Source organism: Schistocerca cancellata, chromosome 10 (genome assembly GCF_023864275.1).
Source record: "Schistocerca cancellata isolate TAMUIC-IGC-003103 chromosome 10, iqSchCanc2.1, whole genome shotgun sequence".
NCBI classification, from domain to species: domain Eukaryota; kingdom Metazoa; phylum Arthropoda; class Insecta; order Orthoptera; family Acrididae; genus Schistocerca; species Schistocerca cancellata.
Window position 1 is genome coordinate 90,694,068 of NC_064635.1, and position 18,486 is coordinate 90,712,553.

Genomic DNA, 18,486 nt, shown 5'->3' on the forward strand with positions numbered 1-18,486 from the left:
GAATTCACGCCGACTGTGTAACTCTTAAAGTACTACGATCAGCTCTAACAGCCACTTCGCTGGTTAAGAATCATGTCAAGTCGCCATTGTGTAACCACAACCATGCTTTCGCAGTTCAACCCCCATTAGGAGGAATTGTATCTGTTTACAGAAAAAGATGGTGTTGCAAAATGTTTAGTATGTCACAAAACGCTGAATTCTTTTAGGAAATTTAATTTGCAGTGACATTATATGTCGTACCGTGCAAAAGACTACGGAAGTGGAAAATGTGATGGACCAGATCGTGCACAGGAAGTTATTAAACTTAAAAGGAAGCTATCCGAAGAAGATTTGGACGACGAAGAAAAATCAACTGAGGCAGCTCTCAGAGTGAGTTACAAAATTGCTTTGCTTTTAGCAAAATCCCTGCACCCCTTCACTGATGGCAATTTAATAAAAGAATGTTTGGTAGTTGCAGCGGAACATTTGTGTCCATCTCAAGTTGAACAGTTTCGGATTGTGCCATTATATAACATGACCATTATGCGTTGCATACAGGAGATGGTAGACGACGTCCAGAGCCAGCTTGCAAATATCTGTAAAGATTTTATGGCGTATTCTCTAGCTCTGGACGAAAGTGTTGATATCACTGGAACAGCGCAGCTTGCCATATTTATTAGAGGTGTTAATAGAGATCTTCAGGTGAGGGAGGAGCTCCTCGATGTAGTAGCCATGAAGGACACTACAACCGGAGGTGATATTTTAAGTAGTATTGAAGAAAGTGTTGAAAATATAGGACTGTCGTGGAATTCTTTCGTTTCAGTGTCTACAGACGGTGCACCAGCGATGACAGGGGAAAAAAAAAAATCTGGTTTCGTTGCGCTGTTGAAGAAGAAAATGCAAAAACTGACTGTGCCGAAATAAGTAAGAGGCGTTCACTGTGTGAACCAGGAAAACTTATGTGCAAAGATTATCACTCTAAAAAATGTGATGAGTGTTGTTGTTCATACAACCAATTATATAAGGAAGCATGGGCTACAACGCAGGCAATTAAAAAGCTTTCTTGAGGATGTAGAAAGCCAGTATGGTAGCCTGCTTTATTACAGCGAGGTCCGCTGGCTTAGTCGTGGCGAATTATTAAATCGATTTTTTTGCCTATTAGATGAGATAAATATGTTCATGGAAATAAATAACACGCGTGTTCCTGAATTGAAATAGCCTTCATGGAAGTGTGATCTCGCGTTCTTAGCAGATTTAACTAGCCATCTGAATGCTTTGAACATTTCACTACAAGGTAAAGATCTGCTAATTACTCATTTTATAAATCGAATACGAGCTTTTAAAATGAAATTGACACTTTGGGCGAGTCAGCTGGAAACAGGAAATCTAGCTCATTTTCCTAAATTATCATCCATGCAAGATGTTCACAAAGACTGTGAACGTTATTCACATAGTTTAGTTGCCCGTAAGTAAGAATTTGATCAACGCTTTCAAGATCTGACAGCACTAGATAGTGATTTTGATCTGTTCTCTCCATATTCAGCGAATATTTAAGAGATTCGTCTTGAGCTGCAGCAAGGAATTATTGACCTGCAGTGTGACAGAATACAGAGACAAATTTCAGAACAAGAAAAACATTTTGGAATTCTACAGACACTTCCCTCAGGATAGATTTCCTCGTTTGCACGAACTGGCGGCTACAATAATATCAATGTTTGGTTCCACGTATGTTTGTGAACAACTGTTCTCTGCAATGAAATGTAACAAGACGCGCCTGAGAAACGCATTGTCTGGTCAAAATTTAAACTGCATGCTGCGCCTACAATGCACAAGAACAATTACTCCGAACATTAGACGCAATTGTAAAGGGCAAAAAGTACAAGATAACCGAGAATCCCACACTTCAGTGACACCTTTTATTGTGTAACAGTTCACAAATTAATACGAATGTAGAGGCATACACTAAGCTAATAAAATTATGTGGCACGTGTACATTCTCCTTTATTTGTTTCATTTGTGGAGTAATAATTCGTGAGTGATATCCCTGCAAGTGGCCGTGGATTTACATTGACTGGCGGCAGCTGTTGTGTGCCCCACATGATTCTCCCCACTCTCCGCTGTGGTCCGGTAGTGGGGGTAGCGTGCTCGTACTGCTCCGTGCTCGCGCCTTGCTACTCACAGCTTGCTCCGCGAGCACGTATGTTGTGAAGCCCTGCACTAGACCGACGTGAAGTGTAATACCTTTCTGGAACTGGTTCTTTGCAGCTTGCTTAAAGATGTTCCTGAAAATATGAGGTGCAGCATGTGGGTTCCAATATGATGCTTGCTCATTGTAGATGGTAATTCGTGTAGTTATCTGAATAGGTGAGTCCCACATGAATGGATTGGGCATAGTGGACCGGTTCCCTGGGCCCAAGCTTCCCAGATTAATTCCAGTATTTATATCTCTTTTGGGGAGCTATGAAATCTCTCATCTATTGTGATCCTGTGGAGTCTGAAATGGTTCTCTTCCCAAGGATTGTCAGTACAGGTGCTACAACCAAAGAAACTCCTGGTGTGTTAAGTATGTCTGGCAGTCAATGCTACGTCTGTCTGGCATGTGTGGTGCAAACTTCGAACACCTGTTTTAACATTTTGAGCCATGTTCATATTGTAAACCATATGTACTCATTATGCCCGATACATCTTCCCAGTGACTCATTTCCTTTCCAATATTGGACTTCTGCTACCAGTTACCTCTGACATCTGCGGCCACAGGTTGCTATATGATTCTCAATCCTCACAACATGACCCACCTCCATTAGAAGTTTGCCACAATATTTTTGGGACACCTCTAATATGCGTGTAACATTTTGTTATCTGAAAGATTACTTCTAATTTGTGTAACTGTTAAGTTTATACAAAAAAGTGATAAAGATTGAGTATAATGTTGTCTACGGTACATGTGATCAAGCACTGATTATGTGCCATTTATTGACCGATTCAAAAATTGTAGTTGGCTTGATCACCCACTAGACAAGGATGAACCAGCCACTATGAGACCCATTAAAATAATTGACTTACTAAGCACCAGTACACACAGTAAGTACTGATTGTTACACTGATAGTTACCTCTGGGAACCAGCTGCGATGAGTTGACTGATCTTTTCGACAGAGTCAGGGTCGCTGTGGAGGGCATCCTTCCAGCCTGTAGTGCCCATCACCTCTTCAATATGCCGCTTTATGAAAGCTACAGAAGCCTTGAGTAGGGCATCACATGAGTTGACCACAGCAAAGACTGCAGAATTGGCAGCATTGTCTATGGTGAGGCGCCTCGCCAGCTCCACCTCGCACTGGCTCTTTAGCTCACACAGGTCATAACGGTCTGCAAACACCAGCAAGCCTCGGGCCATATCGCACAGTGCCGGCGCACGGCCTGTATACATGTAACGCAGTGCCTCTGCCACCACACGCGGTTCCACGCCCTCGATGTAGACGCAGTTTTCTTGTGCTTCCTTCATATCCTGCTGCAACATTCTGGCAAAGACAGGGCTGCGGGTGGACAGCACTGCCTTGTGCGCTTTGAATTTGACATCTCCAGCTTGCAGAATGAAGTCTGAAAAATCTTGGGTTTCCAACAAGTTACCAAAGTCTCTAGCGAGGCCGGGCTCAGTCTCCAGAGCAGAAGCGCTTGGCAACTCGTCCCACACAATGCACATAATCTCCACCTCGCACTCTAATGTCAATCTGTCACCCACATTCCTGTAGCCATCTGTAATGGGAAAGGTGTCACTGATAGACTTTGGTGCCGACTTCTCACCCCCTTTAAGTGTACAGTATAACGGCGGATACACTTCGCGTTTCTCGTCTCCACCTAAAGAAAGTGTTGCTTTCAGGGTTGCTTTGGCAGGTTCCTTGCTTACTTTCAACCAGAAACAGAGATGCAACTCGTTGCCTTTCTTCGACAGCACCATGCACCACTCGCTCGAATTTGGGTGACGGAAAGAAGTAGATGCTATGCTGCTCACGTCCTCGGGCCAGTTCTTTATGCCCGTAACTGTCCAGGTGTAAACAACTTTTTCTTTCTCAAATCTTGTAATGCCTGCAGCTGACACATTATTGCACCTGCTTGCGGTGATCATTGGTGGTTGACATACTGTACCTTCCACAACAGGTGACAATGGCACCGTGGATGTCTGCGTCAAACTTGCATTACCAAATGAATGAGCCTGCGGAAATTGTGGACTTTGCGCTAATGGGAACATGTTGGTTGGCGCGTGGCACCTGAAACGGATAAACCTGTCATTAGTGCAGAATACAGTAGCAGCCAACATACTGAAGGAAAAACCATAATATCATGACTGCACATAGTTGGAAGACACGTTAACAGGAGTTTTACATGGCTGCTTTGGAAACAGGGTTGTTAGAAGTACCACCAGATGAGTAGGGTGGGTAGGACATATCTGTGTGTTATATTTGCTCGTATTTTTTAGGGCCACACTGTGTCTTCTCAGATGGAATATATTTATGAAATTCCACATTAGTCTACTTATTTCACAACTTTTGTCAAATAAATTAACATCTGCCCAAAGATAACTGTGCTGTCAAATACTACAATCTTCTATTTGCCGAAAAATATCAACACATGCAACTTGTGAGCTAACTTGGCAATGATAAAAAGTTGACATTCGAGTCTTGGGCTGTTGCATATCTTTACTCTGCAATGGATTGTCCAGTCATACCACCCATGAAACAGTGACTCATTATTCAAACATTGTAGTGTCTGTATAGGCAATTGATGTATTTGCTATAAAGGCATTTATAAATATAGGGTGTACATGAAGTCCAGCAGCACTTTCAATTATTTATTGCACAAGAACAAAACATTGTACAGATATCATACATATGAAATTTTGAAGAGGAACCCTGAAAGTCCCCCCCCCCTCTCCCATGGATACCACCCGATCATAGTCTCTTAACTTTCCGCCGACAGTCAGCACTAGTCGCAAACATGGCGAGTTCAGGTGCAGAGTGGGATTTCTGTGTGTTGGAGATTGACGAATGTTTAAAACCAGGTACAGTAAGAAGCCACCAACAAGGAAGGCCATTTACCACTGGCACAATAAATTCGTTATGATGGGTTGCTTGTGCCCAGCAAAGAGAAGCGGACATCCCGGTGTGAGTGAAGTGAATGTGGATCGCGTAAGAGACACATTCATAAGGAGTCAAAAGAAATCGGTGCATTGTGCATCCCGTGGACTCTAAATGGCCCCAATGACAGTGTGCTCCACCCCATTTTCATCGTGAAGTTCGTGGATACCTGAGCACGGAGCTGCCGCATCAATGGATTGGCAGTGCTACAGAAGGGGACAGTTGTTACATGAAATGGCCTCCCCGATCGCCAGATCTCACTCCGTGTGACTTTTTCTTTGGGGACACAATAAAGATTGGGTGTATGTACTGCCTCCTACCACATGACGTAGCAGAGCTCCAGGAGAGAATATGGGAAGTGAGTGCCACAGTGACAATGCCATGCTGGGACGGGTATGGCAAGTATTCGATTACTGTATTGACATCTGCTGGGTCACTCACGGTTCACATATGGAACATTTGTAAAAAACTTTCAGAGATTCTCTTCAAATTGCAATATTCACAACATCTGTACAATGTTTAGTTCTTGTGCAATAAATAACATAGTGTTCCCGGACTTTAGTTACACCCTGTATGTCATGGTTCACCATAACTGATAATGATAACTGACACTTTTGTTCTACGAAGTATAATTTTATCTTCTTGGCCATTTCAAAAAACAAACTTTGGAAGTGCCTGTGTAACAACATGGATCAGTGGCAGAAGACCATATAATTAATAAAAAGAAAAGAAAGCTACACAATCGTAAAAGGAACAAAATTACAAACAGTTGCACCACATTTCTTCTCTGATTGCTCAAACTGCTCATCAACCCTTTTTAGCTGAAAAGACTTTCTAGCAAAAATTCATATTTGATGTTTTCTTTTCCTTTTCGTTTTTCTTTTCTTCTAGAAATGCTTTTCTTGCTATAGACAGTCTGCATTTTATATCATCTCTATTATGGTCATCTTCAGATATTTTGCTGTATTAACAGCAAAACTCATTTTTTAGTGTCTCATTTCCTGGCCTTAAGCTATCTTGATTCTGCGATTTGTACTGAACACTACCTTTATATCTGCACTCTTACAAACTATTGAAGAGTATGGCATGGGGTGCTTCCCACTGTACTACATATGACGGATCTCTTTCCATCCATTCATGTACAGTGCAGAGGAAGAATAATTGCTTAAATTTTTCTGTGCACACTAATTTGTCTGAACTTGTCTTCAGAGTCCCCATGGGAGCAACAAACAGGTTGCTGTAGTATTTCCTACATTCCTCAATTAATAACTGTTCTTTAAGCACTTTTTATATAGGTTATCATAGCACAGTTGACATCTACTTACAAGCTTCTAGCAGATCAGGTTTTTTGAACATTTCTAACACTGCCTGTTTTTTTTTTTTTATATATATTCTTTTGGTCCTGTCTGGAATTATACCCACACAAATGTAAAATTTTAGAAAGGAATGCATGAATGTTTTTACACTGCCTCCTTTGTAAACTCAGTGTTTTCACAGTATTTGCCATATGTTTTACCAATGTGATATTTCCCCTTTATACTCCCCACAAACTGTTACACCCAGGTATTTGTACTAGTTGACTGGTTCCAAATGTGACTCATTGATACTATAATCATACACCAGTACTTTTCCACTTCTTGTTAAATGCACAATTTTATATTTCCGAGCATTTAAACCAGCATTTACAACAAGTTGCTAACCACTGCTCAACTTTAAATCTTATAAATATTTATGAGGTGTGAATCACGCATTCACTTTGAACACTGAGTAATCAAAGCTAATCATGGGAATGTATCACTGCGTGAGGATCAGAGGAATGAAACTCCATTTTAACAATTTTACAAAAGAAATGAAAGAAGGTATTTCAATACGCAAATTTCATGTTTCAGTGACTTAATGCAAGCTTTAATGAAAAATCTCTGCACCACTAAACACCACACTAAAAAAACTGTGAAGATGACGCTATAACTTTAAAAAAATATTACTAACTGGTTCACTATTATTTGTTGTTTAATATAAGGCTAAGGAGATACGTCATTGTAATTCCAAGCGAATCAGTCTAGAGGTTTTACATTTTGGGGGCACGCACTTGGCTGAGAAAATATAGTACAAAAACCTTATTTCCACATTAAAAAAGTCATCAATTGCAGTTAAAATAAAAACTTATTTGTGGATTTTTATACAAGTGTCACCACTGAACATTAACTTCAACACAACCCTTGCCATTGTGGACTAATCTCCAGCTTTCTCTTCTTTAAAATTTTTGTAAAATATATTCATTAATAATACCAATGCAGCAAAGATCCACCAAGTCTTTATTTCTTTTCCTGAAGATTTAGTGTTCCATCATATTTCATTTCCAACTAGAAGAGATTTATACTAAATTAATTAACAAACAACAGAGATGATCCTCCTTGGTACACAAAACGGGTCAGAACACTGTTGCAGAAACAACAAAAAAACGTGCCAAATTTAAAGAGATGCAAAACTGCAAGATTGGCAATTTTCACAGAAGCTCAAAATTTAGTGTGGACTTCAATGCAAGACACTTACAATAGTTTCCACAACAAAACTTTGTCTTGAAACCTAGCAGAAAATCTAGAGAGATTGTGCTCATTATGTGAAGTATGCTAGCGGAAGGACACAATCACTGCCTTCTCTGCGAGATAGCAATGGAGATACTATCAAAGACAGTGCTGCCAAAGCAGAGTTACTAAACACAGCCTTCTGAAACGCCTTCACAAAAGAAGACCACGTAAATATTCCAGAATTCAAATCAAGAACAGCTGCCAACATGAGTAACATACAAGTAAATGTCCTCTGAGTAGTGAAGCAACTTAAATCACTTAATAAAAGCAAGTCATCTGGTCCAGACTGCATACCAATTAGGTTCCTTTCAGAGTATGCTGATACATTAGCTCCATACTTAACCACCATATACAACCTATCGCTCCACGAAAGTTCCGTACCCAAAGACTGGATAGTTGCACAGGTCACATCAATATTCAAAAAAGGTAGTAGGAGTAATCCATTAAATTACAAGCCCATATCATTAACGTTGATATGCAGAAGGATTTTGGAACATATATTGTGTTAAAACATTATGAATTACCTTGAAGAGAACAGTCTATTGACACACAGTAAACACCGATTTAGAAGACATCGTTCTTGTGAAACACAACTAGCTCTTTACTCACACGAAGTGTTGAGTGCGATTGACAAGGGATTTCAAACTGATTCCATATTTCTAGATTTCCAGAAGGCTTTTGACACTGTACCACGCAAGCAACTTTTAGTGAAATTGTGTGCTTATGGAATATTGTCTCAGTCATGTCAGAGATCACAGTTCATAGTAATTGACAGAAAGTCATTGAGCAAAACAGAAGTGATTTCTGGCATTCCCCAAGGTAATGTTATAGACTCCTTGCTGTTCCTTATCTATATAAATGATTTAGGAGACAATCTGAGCAGCCATCTTAGATTGTTTTCAGATGATGTTGCTGTTTATTGTCTAGTAAAGTCATCAGAAGATCAAAACAAATTGCAAAACCATTAAGGAAAGATATCTGTATGGTGCAAAAATTGGCAACTGATCCCAGATTACGAAAAGTCTGAGGTCATCCACATGAGTGCTACAAGAAATCCATTAAATTTCAGTTACATGATAAATCACTAAAATCTGAAGGCCGTAAATTCAATTAATTACCCAGTAATGACAATTACAAACAATTTAAATTGGAAGGAACACACAGAAAAAGTTGTGGGGAAGGCTAACCGAAGACTACATTTTATTGGCAGAACACTTAGAAAAGTAACAGATTTACTAAAGGGACTGCCTACACTAGGCACGCCTGTCCTCTTTTAGAATACTGCTGCGCAGTGTGGGATCCTTACCAGACGGGATTAACGGAGTACATCGAGAAAGTTCAAAGAAGGGCAGCACGTTTTGTATTATTGCGAAATAGGTGAGATAGTGTCACTGAAATAATACAGGATTTGAGATGGACATCATTAAAACAAAAGCATTTTTCGTTGCAGCGGAATCTTTTCACGGAATTTCAATCGCCAACTTTCTCCTCCGCATGTGAAAATATTTTGCTGACACCGCTCTACATAGGGAGAAATGATCACCATAATAAAGTAACGGAAATCAGAGGTCACACGGAAAGATATGGGTGTTCGTTTTTTCTGTGCGCTGTACGAGATTGGAATAATAGAGAATTGTTGTGAAGTGGTTCGATGAACCCTCTGCTAAATACTTAAATGTGCTTTGCAGAGTATCCACATAAATGTGGGTGTCGCTATAGACAATCAAAAATTGGGACTTCCTGAAAAACTTTTTAATTTTTGATCATGAAAATGTTTGGAAAAATGTGTGTTTAACATAACTTTTACAACTATAAAGCTGCATCACCTTAAGTAATTGTGTTCTATTTCATTCAATTTTTGTGTTTTTCGACGGTTCCTTCTGCATAGCACCAAAAACCAAGTCCTTCTGATCCATTTCAACATCATCATACAACCTTTGTTTCGAAACAGTCTAAACAACAGTATATTACCCTGAAGGGTTCCAGATGTTAAATTTGCTCTCCATACTGGCACTGACAATCGCACTTCACTGAAGAGTGGCCCCACTCAAAGAACCAATGCTCTGTCATAGGAATGTTCAGAGTTTATAAGTATTGCACAAATGTTTCTGATACATAAAAACTAATAACGATAAACCCTAGAAAAATTTCAACTTCACAACCACCTTTCAGGGGAATATACTCTGTCACTTATCTTCCAGACTGGGAGTCTGCAGAATGTGACCATTGCTACTGCTTTTCTATAACTTTCAGAAATCCATGGAACATGCCTCCCATGATTCAGTCCCGCTGATGTTCTTGCTACACTTTCTTGGACATTTTCAGCAATTCTTGTACTTAAATGAACTGGTTGGCACTTCTTTCTTAGCAATTGATGTGTATGCCTTTCCTGAATGCCTATTCATTTTTCTTACACTCCTTCTCCCCTTGTCTGTGCTTCTCTTTTTCTCATTGTCTTTTCCTTTTCAAATACATTTCCTCTGTCAGACTGGCTAGGTTCTTAATCATAAGAATCAATAATCAAGTGAGTCTACTTCTTCCTGATGCATGTTTGCTAACATCACAATCCCAAATTTTCCAGTGAAAAATGGACTATTCCCCATGTGAAAGTACATTTTTTCTATGTTAAGTGACAATATACTTTCCCTTGGAACTGTAAAACTTATTAATCCTTTGAAAGGTAAAAGTTTTATACACCAGCATAGAACTTCACAGCATTTTAGGAAACAAAATCCAGCATGAAACAACACTTTTTGGAAATACATCTGATGCACAGCAACGTGTACACTACATATTTTCGTATTATGAAAGCATAAATATGAATTCCATCAAATACAGCACAGTAGCTTCTGAAGCACTGAAATCAAGACTGTGCTGCACCTTTGTCAGCCAATAGCAGCATCACTTAAGTAGCATGAACACACAAACAGGTAAAATTAATAGTTGAAATTACTATACAAAAATTATAGCTAAAAGAAAAGCTAAGCTTTCACATATAACACTGGCCATCAAAAATGATTAGCTGTTTCTCTCTGAGTGTGTGGCTAGGTAGGATCCTTGGAGCACAACTTTAACTACAGCAGCTGAATACCTATTAAGTACGATTATGAATTTCACTGCTGTGCACCAATTATTTGAAGAGTTACCTAGCTGAGTACATATTCTGTCAAGCACAACTCTTTTGTAGAATAACCAATTATGTGTGAAACTGCTCGAGAACTTTGCTCACACTTTTTTTAAAAGGATAATTATACTTTTTCCTGTTGTTATTGCATAATTGGTAATCTAGGAAAGAACTAAAATAAATATGAAAACTAACCTTGAAGCTTTGTCTTTTTTAGCATGTGTTACCCTTTTAGATATATCAAACACAAATGTCTAAAATTTTAAATAAGGACATAAATGGCTGGTCTTCTGGACCTGAAATTGTTCTAAGTGGCTCCTCCTCAGTGTCATGTTTTGAATGAGAGGCTAACGTTCCATGGTGCAAGAATTCATTTTGTGTAAAAGGAAAAGTACTTTAAAATTAACGCTTCTCAAACCAGCACCCACATTTTTTTTTGCACCCTGTTACAAATGTAAACAGTTGTGATGTCACACTTTAGAAAGACACACTGAAAACAGTTTGTTGTTATGAAGTATTGAATAGTCTTTGACACATTTTGCTGTTAGGAAATGCTTGTGGGTGCACTGTGTTTTCTTGTTGTAAATGATGCATTTTCTTTGTAACAAAAATTTTACTGTGAGTTATTCTCACAATGCTGCAGTATTATTCTGTAGTAGTGGGTTAAAGTAAAACTGTTTGTTACAGTTATCTGTTTTTACTAGTCAAAATAGCAAAAATTTAACTGAAAGCTAAAATAATTCAGAATTCCTGAAATTATACAAAAATATGTTTTTCCTGGATTTCTCTGCTTGTCCAGGGGCCTCTTCTGGATTAAAATGTAGTTCCAAATCTACTTCATGAAGCAAGGATTCAGAATGTAAGAGTTCATACATTTTACTGATTCTACAACTAAGATGATGTTCTTAGAGACATAAGAACATACATACCACCATGTCTTTCTGCCTCTAAAATAAACTCGCAGCTTGGAGATATGCAGCACCTTATTCTTGACGATAGAGAGAGAGAGAGAGAGAGAGAGAGAGAGAGAGAGAGAGAGAGAGAGATGTATGTTAACAAGAAGGGCAGTAACATAGTCTTAACAATCGGAAGAACTGTAATTTGAATGCTTTCAAAATTGCTACTGGTTAGTATGGAGGAGGTCGATATGTTCAAAATACCTCATTACATTTGAGTTCAGAATATGATCTAAGATTCTACAACGAAAGGACATCAAGGATATTGGGCAGTACTTTTGTGAAACTTCCTGACACACAGTTTTAATCTGCCAGGAAGTTTCATATCAGCGCACACTCCGCTGCAGAGTGAAAATCTCATTCTGGAGTACTTTTGTGGATTGCTCAAATCAGATACATTCAGCATTCATGATTTACAGAGCTGCAGGAAACAAGTATGAAGCACTGAAATCTGGAGAAAACAGTGTATTATTGTTCAGTATCAGTTCACATGTTAATAAGCATCAACAGAAATAAAAGCTGTAAAAATTAATCAGTGAAGCCCCTTCGTGCCAATTTAGGTACTATAATTTCTTGTGGAAGCTCTTTGCCTAGCTTGAGTGTGCCAATATTGGCACAATGATTTCCTTAGAAAGGTCTCTACCAAGGTGTTCTGCAGCAGTGGGAGAGTAGACTCTGCTGGGCCAGTGAGTGGATGGCCAGTGGGAAAGGCACTGAGATGTGGCTTCTTTAACGTCAATCATTGTGTAGCTGAAACATGGCCACTACAGTAATGACTTTAACACTTGCACCATGTGGTGTGTCTATACAGCTTGCGAAGGTTGCTATAAGCCATCTTAATGTCTGTGCCACATCGTGTGGAATACAGGGTGTTTATAATGACAGGTGGCTTCAAAGAATCCTTGGATCGTTTAAGTGAATCGAAAAGGAATGTGAGCTGCCAAATTGACATTTAAGCAGCAGTTGTGGGAAGATTGCCTGGAAACTAGACTTGGCAACAGGAAAAGGAATTTACAGTGGGCCATTTAGGTTGCCTAGTACATTTAATAATTGTTCTGGGTTTGGCTGTAACATGTAAGCGAATTGCTAAGTGAAACTTTCTGGCAGATTAAAACTGTGTGCCGGACCTTTGCCTTTCGCGGGAAAGTGCTCTACTGCAAAAGGCAAAGGTCCCAAGTTTGAGTCTCGGTCTGGCACACAGTTTTAATCTGCCAGGAAGTTTCATATCAGCGCACACTCCGCTGTAGAGTGATAATTTCATTCTAGAATTGATAAGGGAAAAAAAAGGGGGTTGTTTCATGTGCTGTCTTAGTTGAGCCAGGAAGTGATACTTGTAAAAAAGAACCAACTGATTAAACTTTTAGTCGATTCAACTGTTAAGGAACTGTTCAATTTAAAAGAAAATTGGACTTCAAGGTTACTGGTTTTTCTGAGCGTGCTAATGACAGATGCTGGGTAACAACTAATTGTCAACTTATCATTGGTACATCTTAAAATTAAGAGTAGTAGTTTTCTTTGGGTTACCAGTTTTAAAAGGTGTAAAGACTGTCTTATTTGAATGCGCTGTTTTTATCTGCAACAAACTGTTTTAATGGTTAACGGTTTTAAAGCTGGCTGTTTTTGTTAACTTATTAATGCTATTTTCTTGCAACTACAAGAAATTTTCCTTTTTTGTCAAAATATTTTGGTCAAGCTTGAAGGTTTATTGCCCCAATTAACCTGTAACATCAAAGTAAAGGTCCAGCAGTGCCACACCTATAAGGTGGTGACGAACGGGAGAATGTCAAGAATGAGGAGCAACAGTGGAACACGACGGGTGATTATCTCAACTGCAGGCTGTAGCGTCCCGCTGTGTTGTGCCGATGGCGATTGGTAGTTGCCCACGAGGCCCTCTGTGATGAAAACTACATGTTGACTATTCCGAGACATTTACAAAATTGAGGCCAAGAAACCCTGCTGGGTCCTATTTAAAACCCCAGTCCCAGCAAGGAAACAACCGACTGTCAGGATAGGTACTATTTTCTATTGCCAACCTAAATGGCCAATCGTACAAAAAGCTATGCTTGTTAATCTAGCTTGCTATGAAAGAACTCTCCAGATCTGTTAGGTTGCCATTACCTAGCTGGTTCTATTAGCCAACTACCTCCCAGGAACGTACATTTACGCTCCTGGCATTGTTCTTTAAATGGAGGAGCTTCTTCATGAGCAGTCAGTGCCACTTAGCGGCCCTCTACCTGTGCTCAAAGTGGTTATCCTGTTCAGTAGTGCACTCAAACTCATTTTACTGTTTAAGGCCACTTTGCATAGCAAGCTGACACTGATGTCATTAATCTCCACTGTTATGTTAACCTTCAGTTCTGCCAGTGTGTGCAGTCTGTTTTTATTGGCCCCTTTCTTTAAAGAAGTCCCACAGCAAAGAGTACTGAGACGTTAAATTTGGATAACATAAGGCGCCAAATTCCTTTAGAGACTATTAGATCAACAAAAATTTAACATAGGGAGTTAAAAGTTTCATTAGGCGAGTGACGTATTTACGCCAGCTATTAGGTCGTCTTGGGTAGGTACTGAGGAAAGGTGAATTTATTTGCTCGGCTGGGTGTGAGTCGGAAAGGCGAGGAGGCTATTCGGTCATTCTGGGCGAGCTCACGTAGAAAGGTGGTAAGTGTGCAGTCAGGTATGTGTAATCCCAGAGCAGGGAGAATTTGGAAGTCAGCTGCTCCCAAGGCTGGTGTGTACAAGCCATACCAGTAAGGGTGGCTTCCAAGACGGTCTAAAATGTTGCTACTTACAACTCTTAAGAATTCAATGACAAATCACAGTTCCATTGTTAAACAAATCTGAATACCGTATTTACTCTAATCTAAGCCGCACTTTTTTTCCGGTTTTTGTAATCCAAAAAACCACCAGCGGCTTAGAATCGAGTGCAAAGCAAGCGGAAGTTCTGAAAAATGTTGGTAGGTGCCGCCACAACTAACTTCTGCTGTCAAATATATGTAGCGCTACACAGGCATGCTTTGTAGGCACAAAGATAAATACTGGCGTCAAAACCACTGCGTCATTAAAAAAAGGGCGGAAGATGAGCTTTTTTTCTCCGCCCCGTGTTTCGACCACTGCATTTTCATACATTATCCAACAAAGTAAATACAAATTCCGTATTGTTCATCTTCGAATGTAGCAGAATTTCAATGTACTACGAAAATACGACTGGCAAGACTGTTTGGGATGTTTGTCAATATGGCCAACTCACGTTCTGAATTTTTTCCTACCTGTGAGAAGAGATGGTTGCTAATAGGAACCTGATGAAATGTGAATCACATGCACTATTCTCTTCACCATAAGAATAATACAAATATAAACATTTTGCCATGTATTCTTTCGTGTTTGCTGCTATCTCATTTAAATCCTGACTGCCTAATAAACTATGAAACTAGAGTGAGACAACAGCAAACGTGGAAGAATATACGTATCGTGTCATGTTTATATTCGTATTATTCTTATGCCTAATAGTGATACAGTCAGAAATGAAGCACGGCAACTGACTAGATTTCTAAATCTAAGATGACTAATTTCTGTGCAGAATTTGATGTACTAAAGAAGTGGCTGCAAAGATTTTCAAATGGAGAAAAATTTTCGCCTAACTCTCATTCAGAACATGTTCTATCATAAGCAGTCTATTATTTGGTTCTTGTTGATCATTATCAAAGAAAGCAGCAGTGTAAGTAACAACAAATGGCAGTCTCTTGCCATTGTTTTTTTTTAATTGTAAGCGGCAGTAGCGCGCACAAAAGCAAGCCATGCCGCGAGTGGCGACAGGCCGTAAACACGCACTATCAGAATGCGACAAACAATGCATGACACAGTACAGTAATGCATTTTCAGCTTAGAGTGGCGTAAACACTTATAACAAAGAAAACGGCACTTATCAGATCAAAGCAAAATAAGCAATCGATTCAAACCAGGCGTAGCACGTGAAAAATGAAGGGTACCCATATAAATATGGACGGAGCGCCTGACGCATAGCCGTGTGTACCTGGTAAAGCTTGACTGCTAAGCTTACGACTCGAACCAAACTACTGTAGCTGTATCGTCATTCATTCGACCTAAATTGTGTCTCATATTACAATGGACCTATTACAATGGACCAACTTTGTTTTGATTTGGAGGTGCAGCCTAAAACTTTTCTCTCCCCTTGAATTTCGAGTCGCAAATTTCAGGTGCGGCTTAGATTCGAGTAAATACGGTACATCTGTGATCTCGGAAAACTGAGGCACATCCAATGAAACAGTAATATTTTCAAGTATCTTAGAAACTATGAAAGTTAATAATTTGGAGTAACAAATATCTTCACATTAAACTTTGGAATTAACAACTTTTAAATGCTTAATGATATTTCAGCAAACAATGTCTCTGATGATCATAGCATAGGACTACAGCTGTCATTATTTATCATATTTATCAAATTTTCATATTTTTTTCATTATGCAAATACCTATCAGAATATTTTGTTCTTCACAATAACATAGCCACTATATGCAGGCGTGAATGACTTGTGTAGTTATTTAATGAATAGTTCACTATTTTTGCCAGTAACTTTATCGAAATGATTATTACAGCTTATATTAAAAGCCATTTGAATTTTCAAGTGGTCAATTGCATGTATTAGTTGACACCATAATTGAAAACGAGTGCAAAATAATGCTTCTGTCAAGCAAGCCAAAGTAAGTGTTTAACTAATCTGTAAGAACATTTTATTGTCATTTAAAGTGAACACACATGTGCAAGAATGATTGCTTATTTATATATGAACAAAATATTATTTATACTTATTGTAAATGACCTGAGTATGACCATATGTTTACCATGTGCCTTTTATTAAATATTGTTATAATTTGTTAAGTTCCTTGAAGAAAGTGATCAAGCTGAGTTAAACCACACCTGTAGAACACAAGAACAGTGTAGATTTGGTGGGGATGGCCTTCCAGCCAATGAAAATTAGGCAGTGATGAAACACTATTGTAACCAAGTGAAAACGGACACTTTGTAAGTGGTGCACTCAAAAGAGCTGCTCGGTGCACTTTACATCAAGATCTGGAAGAAGTCAGACCTGCTTGAGGTAATGTGTGATATTTGCCCATGTACAACAGCTAGAATACTTTAACTTCCGCAAAGTCTGACTGTGATCCAGTTCAGAATTTTTAACTTTTTCCACATGCATTTCGGAATTAAAATGAGACAGAGCATTACTGCCTACTCTTTATTTCTCGAGTGTCAATGTATAAATTGTCATGCTGAGCTCTGAATTATTTTGAGCTGGCAAATATTTCATTTATTGAGATAATGAAACGGACGCAGTTTTGCGCATTTTGGATGACTACTTAAGTTTGGGGATTCTGCTACCATTCTTTTAAAGTAACTCAATTACATTTTAATAAGGTTATCTTTCTGGCTGTTTTATAACTGGTAACTGCAACATCACTCTCCATCTATCTGATATCAGTCACTTTAATAAATATTATTCAACATAGTTTTCTGGTGGTGTCTACATTAGTTTTGTATGATAGAATAAAACCCTTTTCACTAATTATTCATTTTATTTCTGGTTATTTTATTAATTCACATTTCTAGCAACGTATACACTATTTGACCGCAGGATCACATATACAATATTATTTGCGAATTTAACTGCTGGGCATGAATACAGATGTATACAGCTTGCCCCCTAGGACTTCATTGAGCCACTCTTTTTAAACAGAGGCATGCATAGACCAACTATCTAGGTATATCAATATGGCGGCAAAGTAGCACGCACTATCCTGTCGCAATCAACAGGAACATTCATCGGCATCAAGAAGAAAAATGAACTGTGGAACGATGTCGTGGTACACAAGACAAAGAGAATAAGGCCCACTATTCGAAAATGGGAGGGGCACAGCAAACTCCCATTTCCTGAAAGTGCAAGGTGTTTTCATGAAAGGTAGGTGGAATTTCAGTTGACCACATTCTCGTGTTTTTATGATTCATGTATCGATTAAGGTGGAACCACTCATCAATGAAGAAAAAACAGTATAGTTCTGCGATTCCATGGATGTCAACAACTGAGCAAAACCACGTACAGTATGCTAGACACTTTTCTTTATCCAGTGTCTTCAATTCCTGCACACTATGTACAAGATATGCTTGATATTTTAGCTTCTGTATCGCTTTCTGAGTACTACCATATGAAATCTAAAGACTGGAAGATCATAGTCTCAAACTTTTTGAATGTGAATGCAGTATCACATTCCTCAAATGCCAGTCGCAGTTCTCTTCTTGTCTGCTGCATTCTTGGGAACAGTTGATTAATCTCATTGTTGTTGAACTGTTTGGCACAGTGGCATCTGGAAATCTCCCACGAAAGGCACACACAATACATGAATACAAATGACTGGCCAAATATTGTTCAACAACGAAAACTCTTTGCTTTTGCAAAAACAATGTTTATCAAGCAATGAACTGTGCAATACGGAAGATAGTATATGACCTGTACCCTATACTTTGGTGTCTTTCTCATTGGTGGTAATACTTGTAGTAATATCTTGCAGTCGCTGGTCAAATGAATGCAGTACGACTCTTATTTACATATACCATAAACTACGTACATTGTGACCAATTTTCAGATTAAAATTTGATTATCATGACTTTTTTAAACTTCTGTGAAATTTATGGTAGT

At 38.9% G+C, this 18,486-nt stretch overlaps 1 protein-coding gene across 12 annotated transcripts in view; it reads right to left on the bottom strand.

Moving 5' to 3' along the window:
- The window catches only part of LOC126106495 (speckle-type POZ protein-like), a 131,088-nt gene that overhangs the window by 74,319 nt on the left and 38,283 nt on the right, over positions 1 to 18,486 (bottom strand). For 8 of the 12 annotated variants that reach the window (XM_049912809.1, XM_049912810.1, XM_049912804.1 and 5 more), the window contains one exon: positions 3,091 to 4,257. In XM_049912809.1, the coding sequence (XP_049768766.1) occupies positions 3,091 to 4,257 (1,167 nt within the window). The remainder of the gene's footprint in view (positions 1 to 3,090; positions 4,258 to 18,486) is intronic. The other 4 variants (XM_049912812.1, XM_049912814.1, XM_049912811.1 and 1 more) reach the window with 1 other exon arrangement.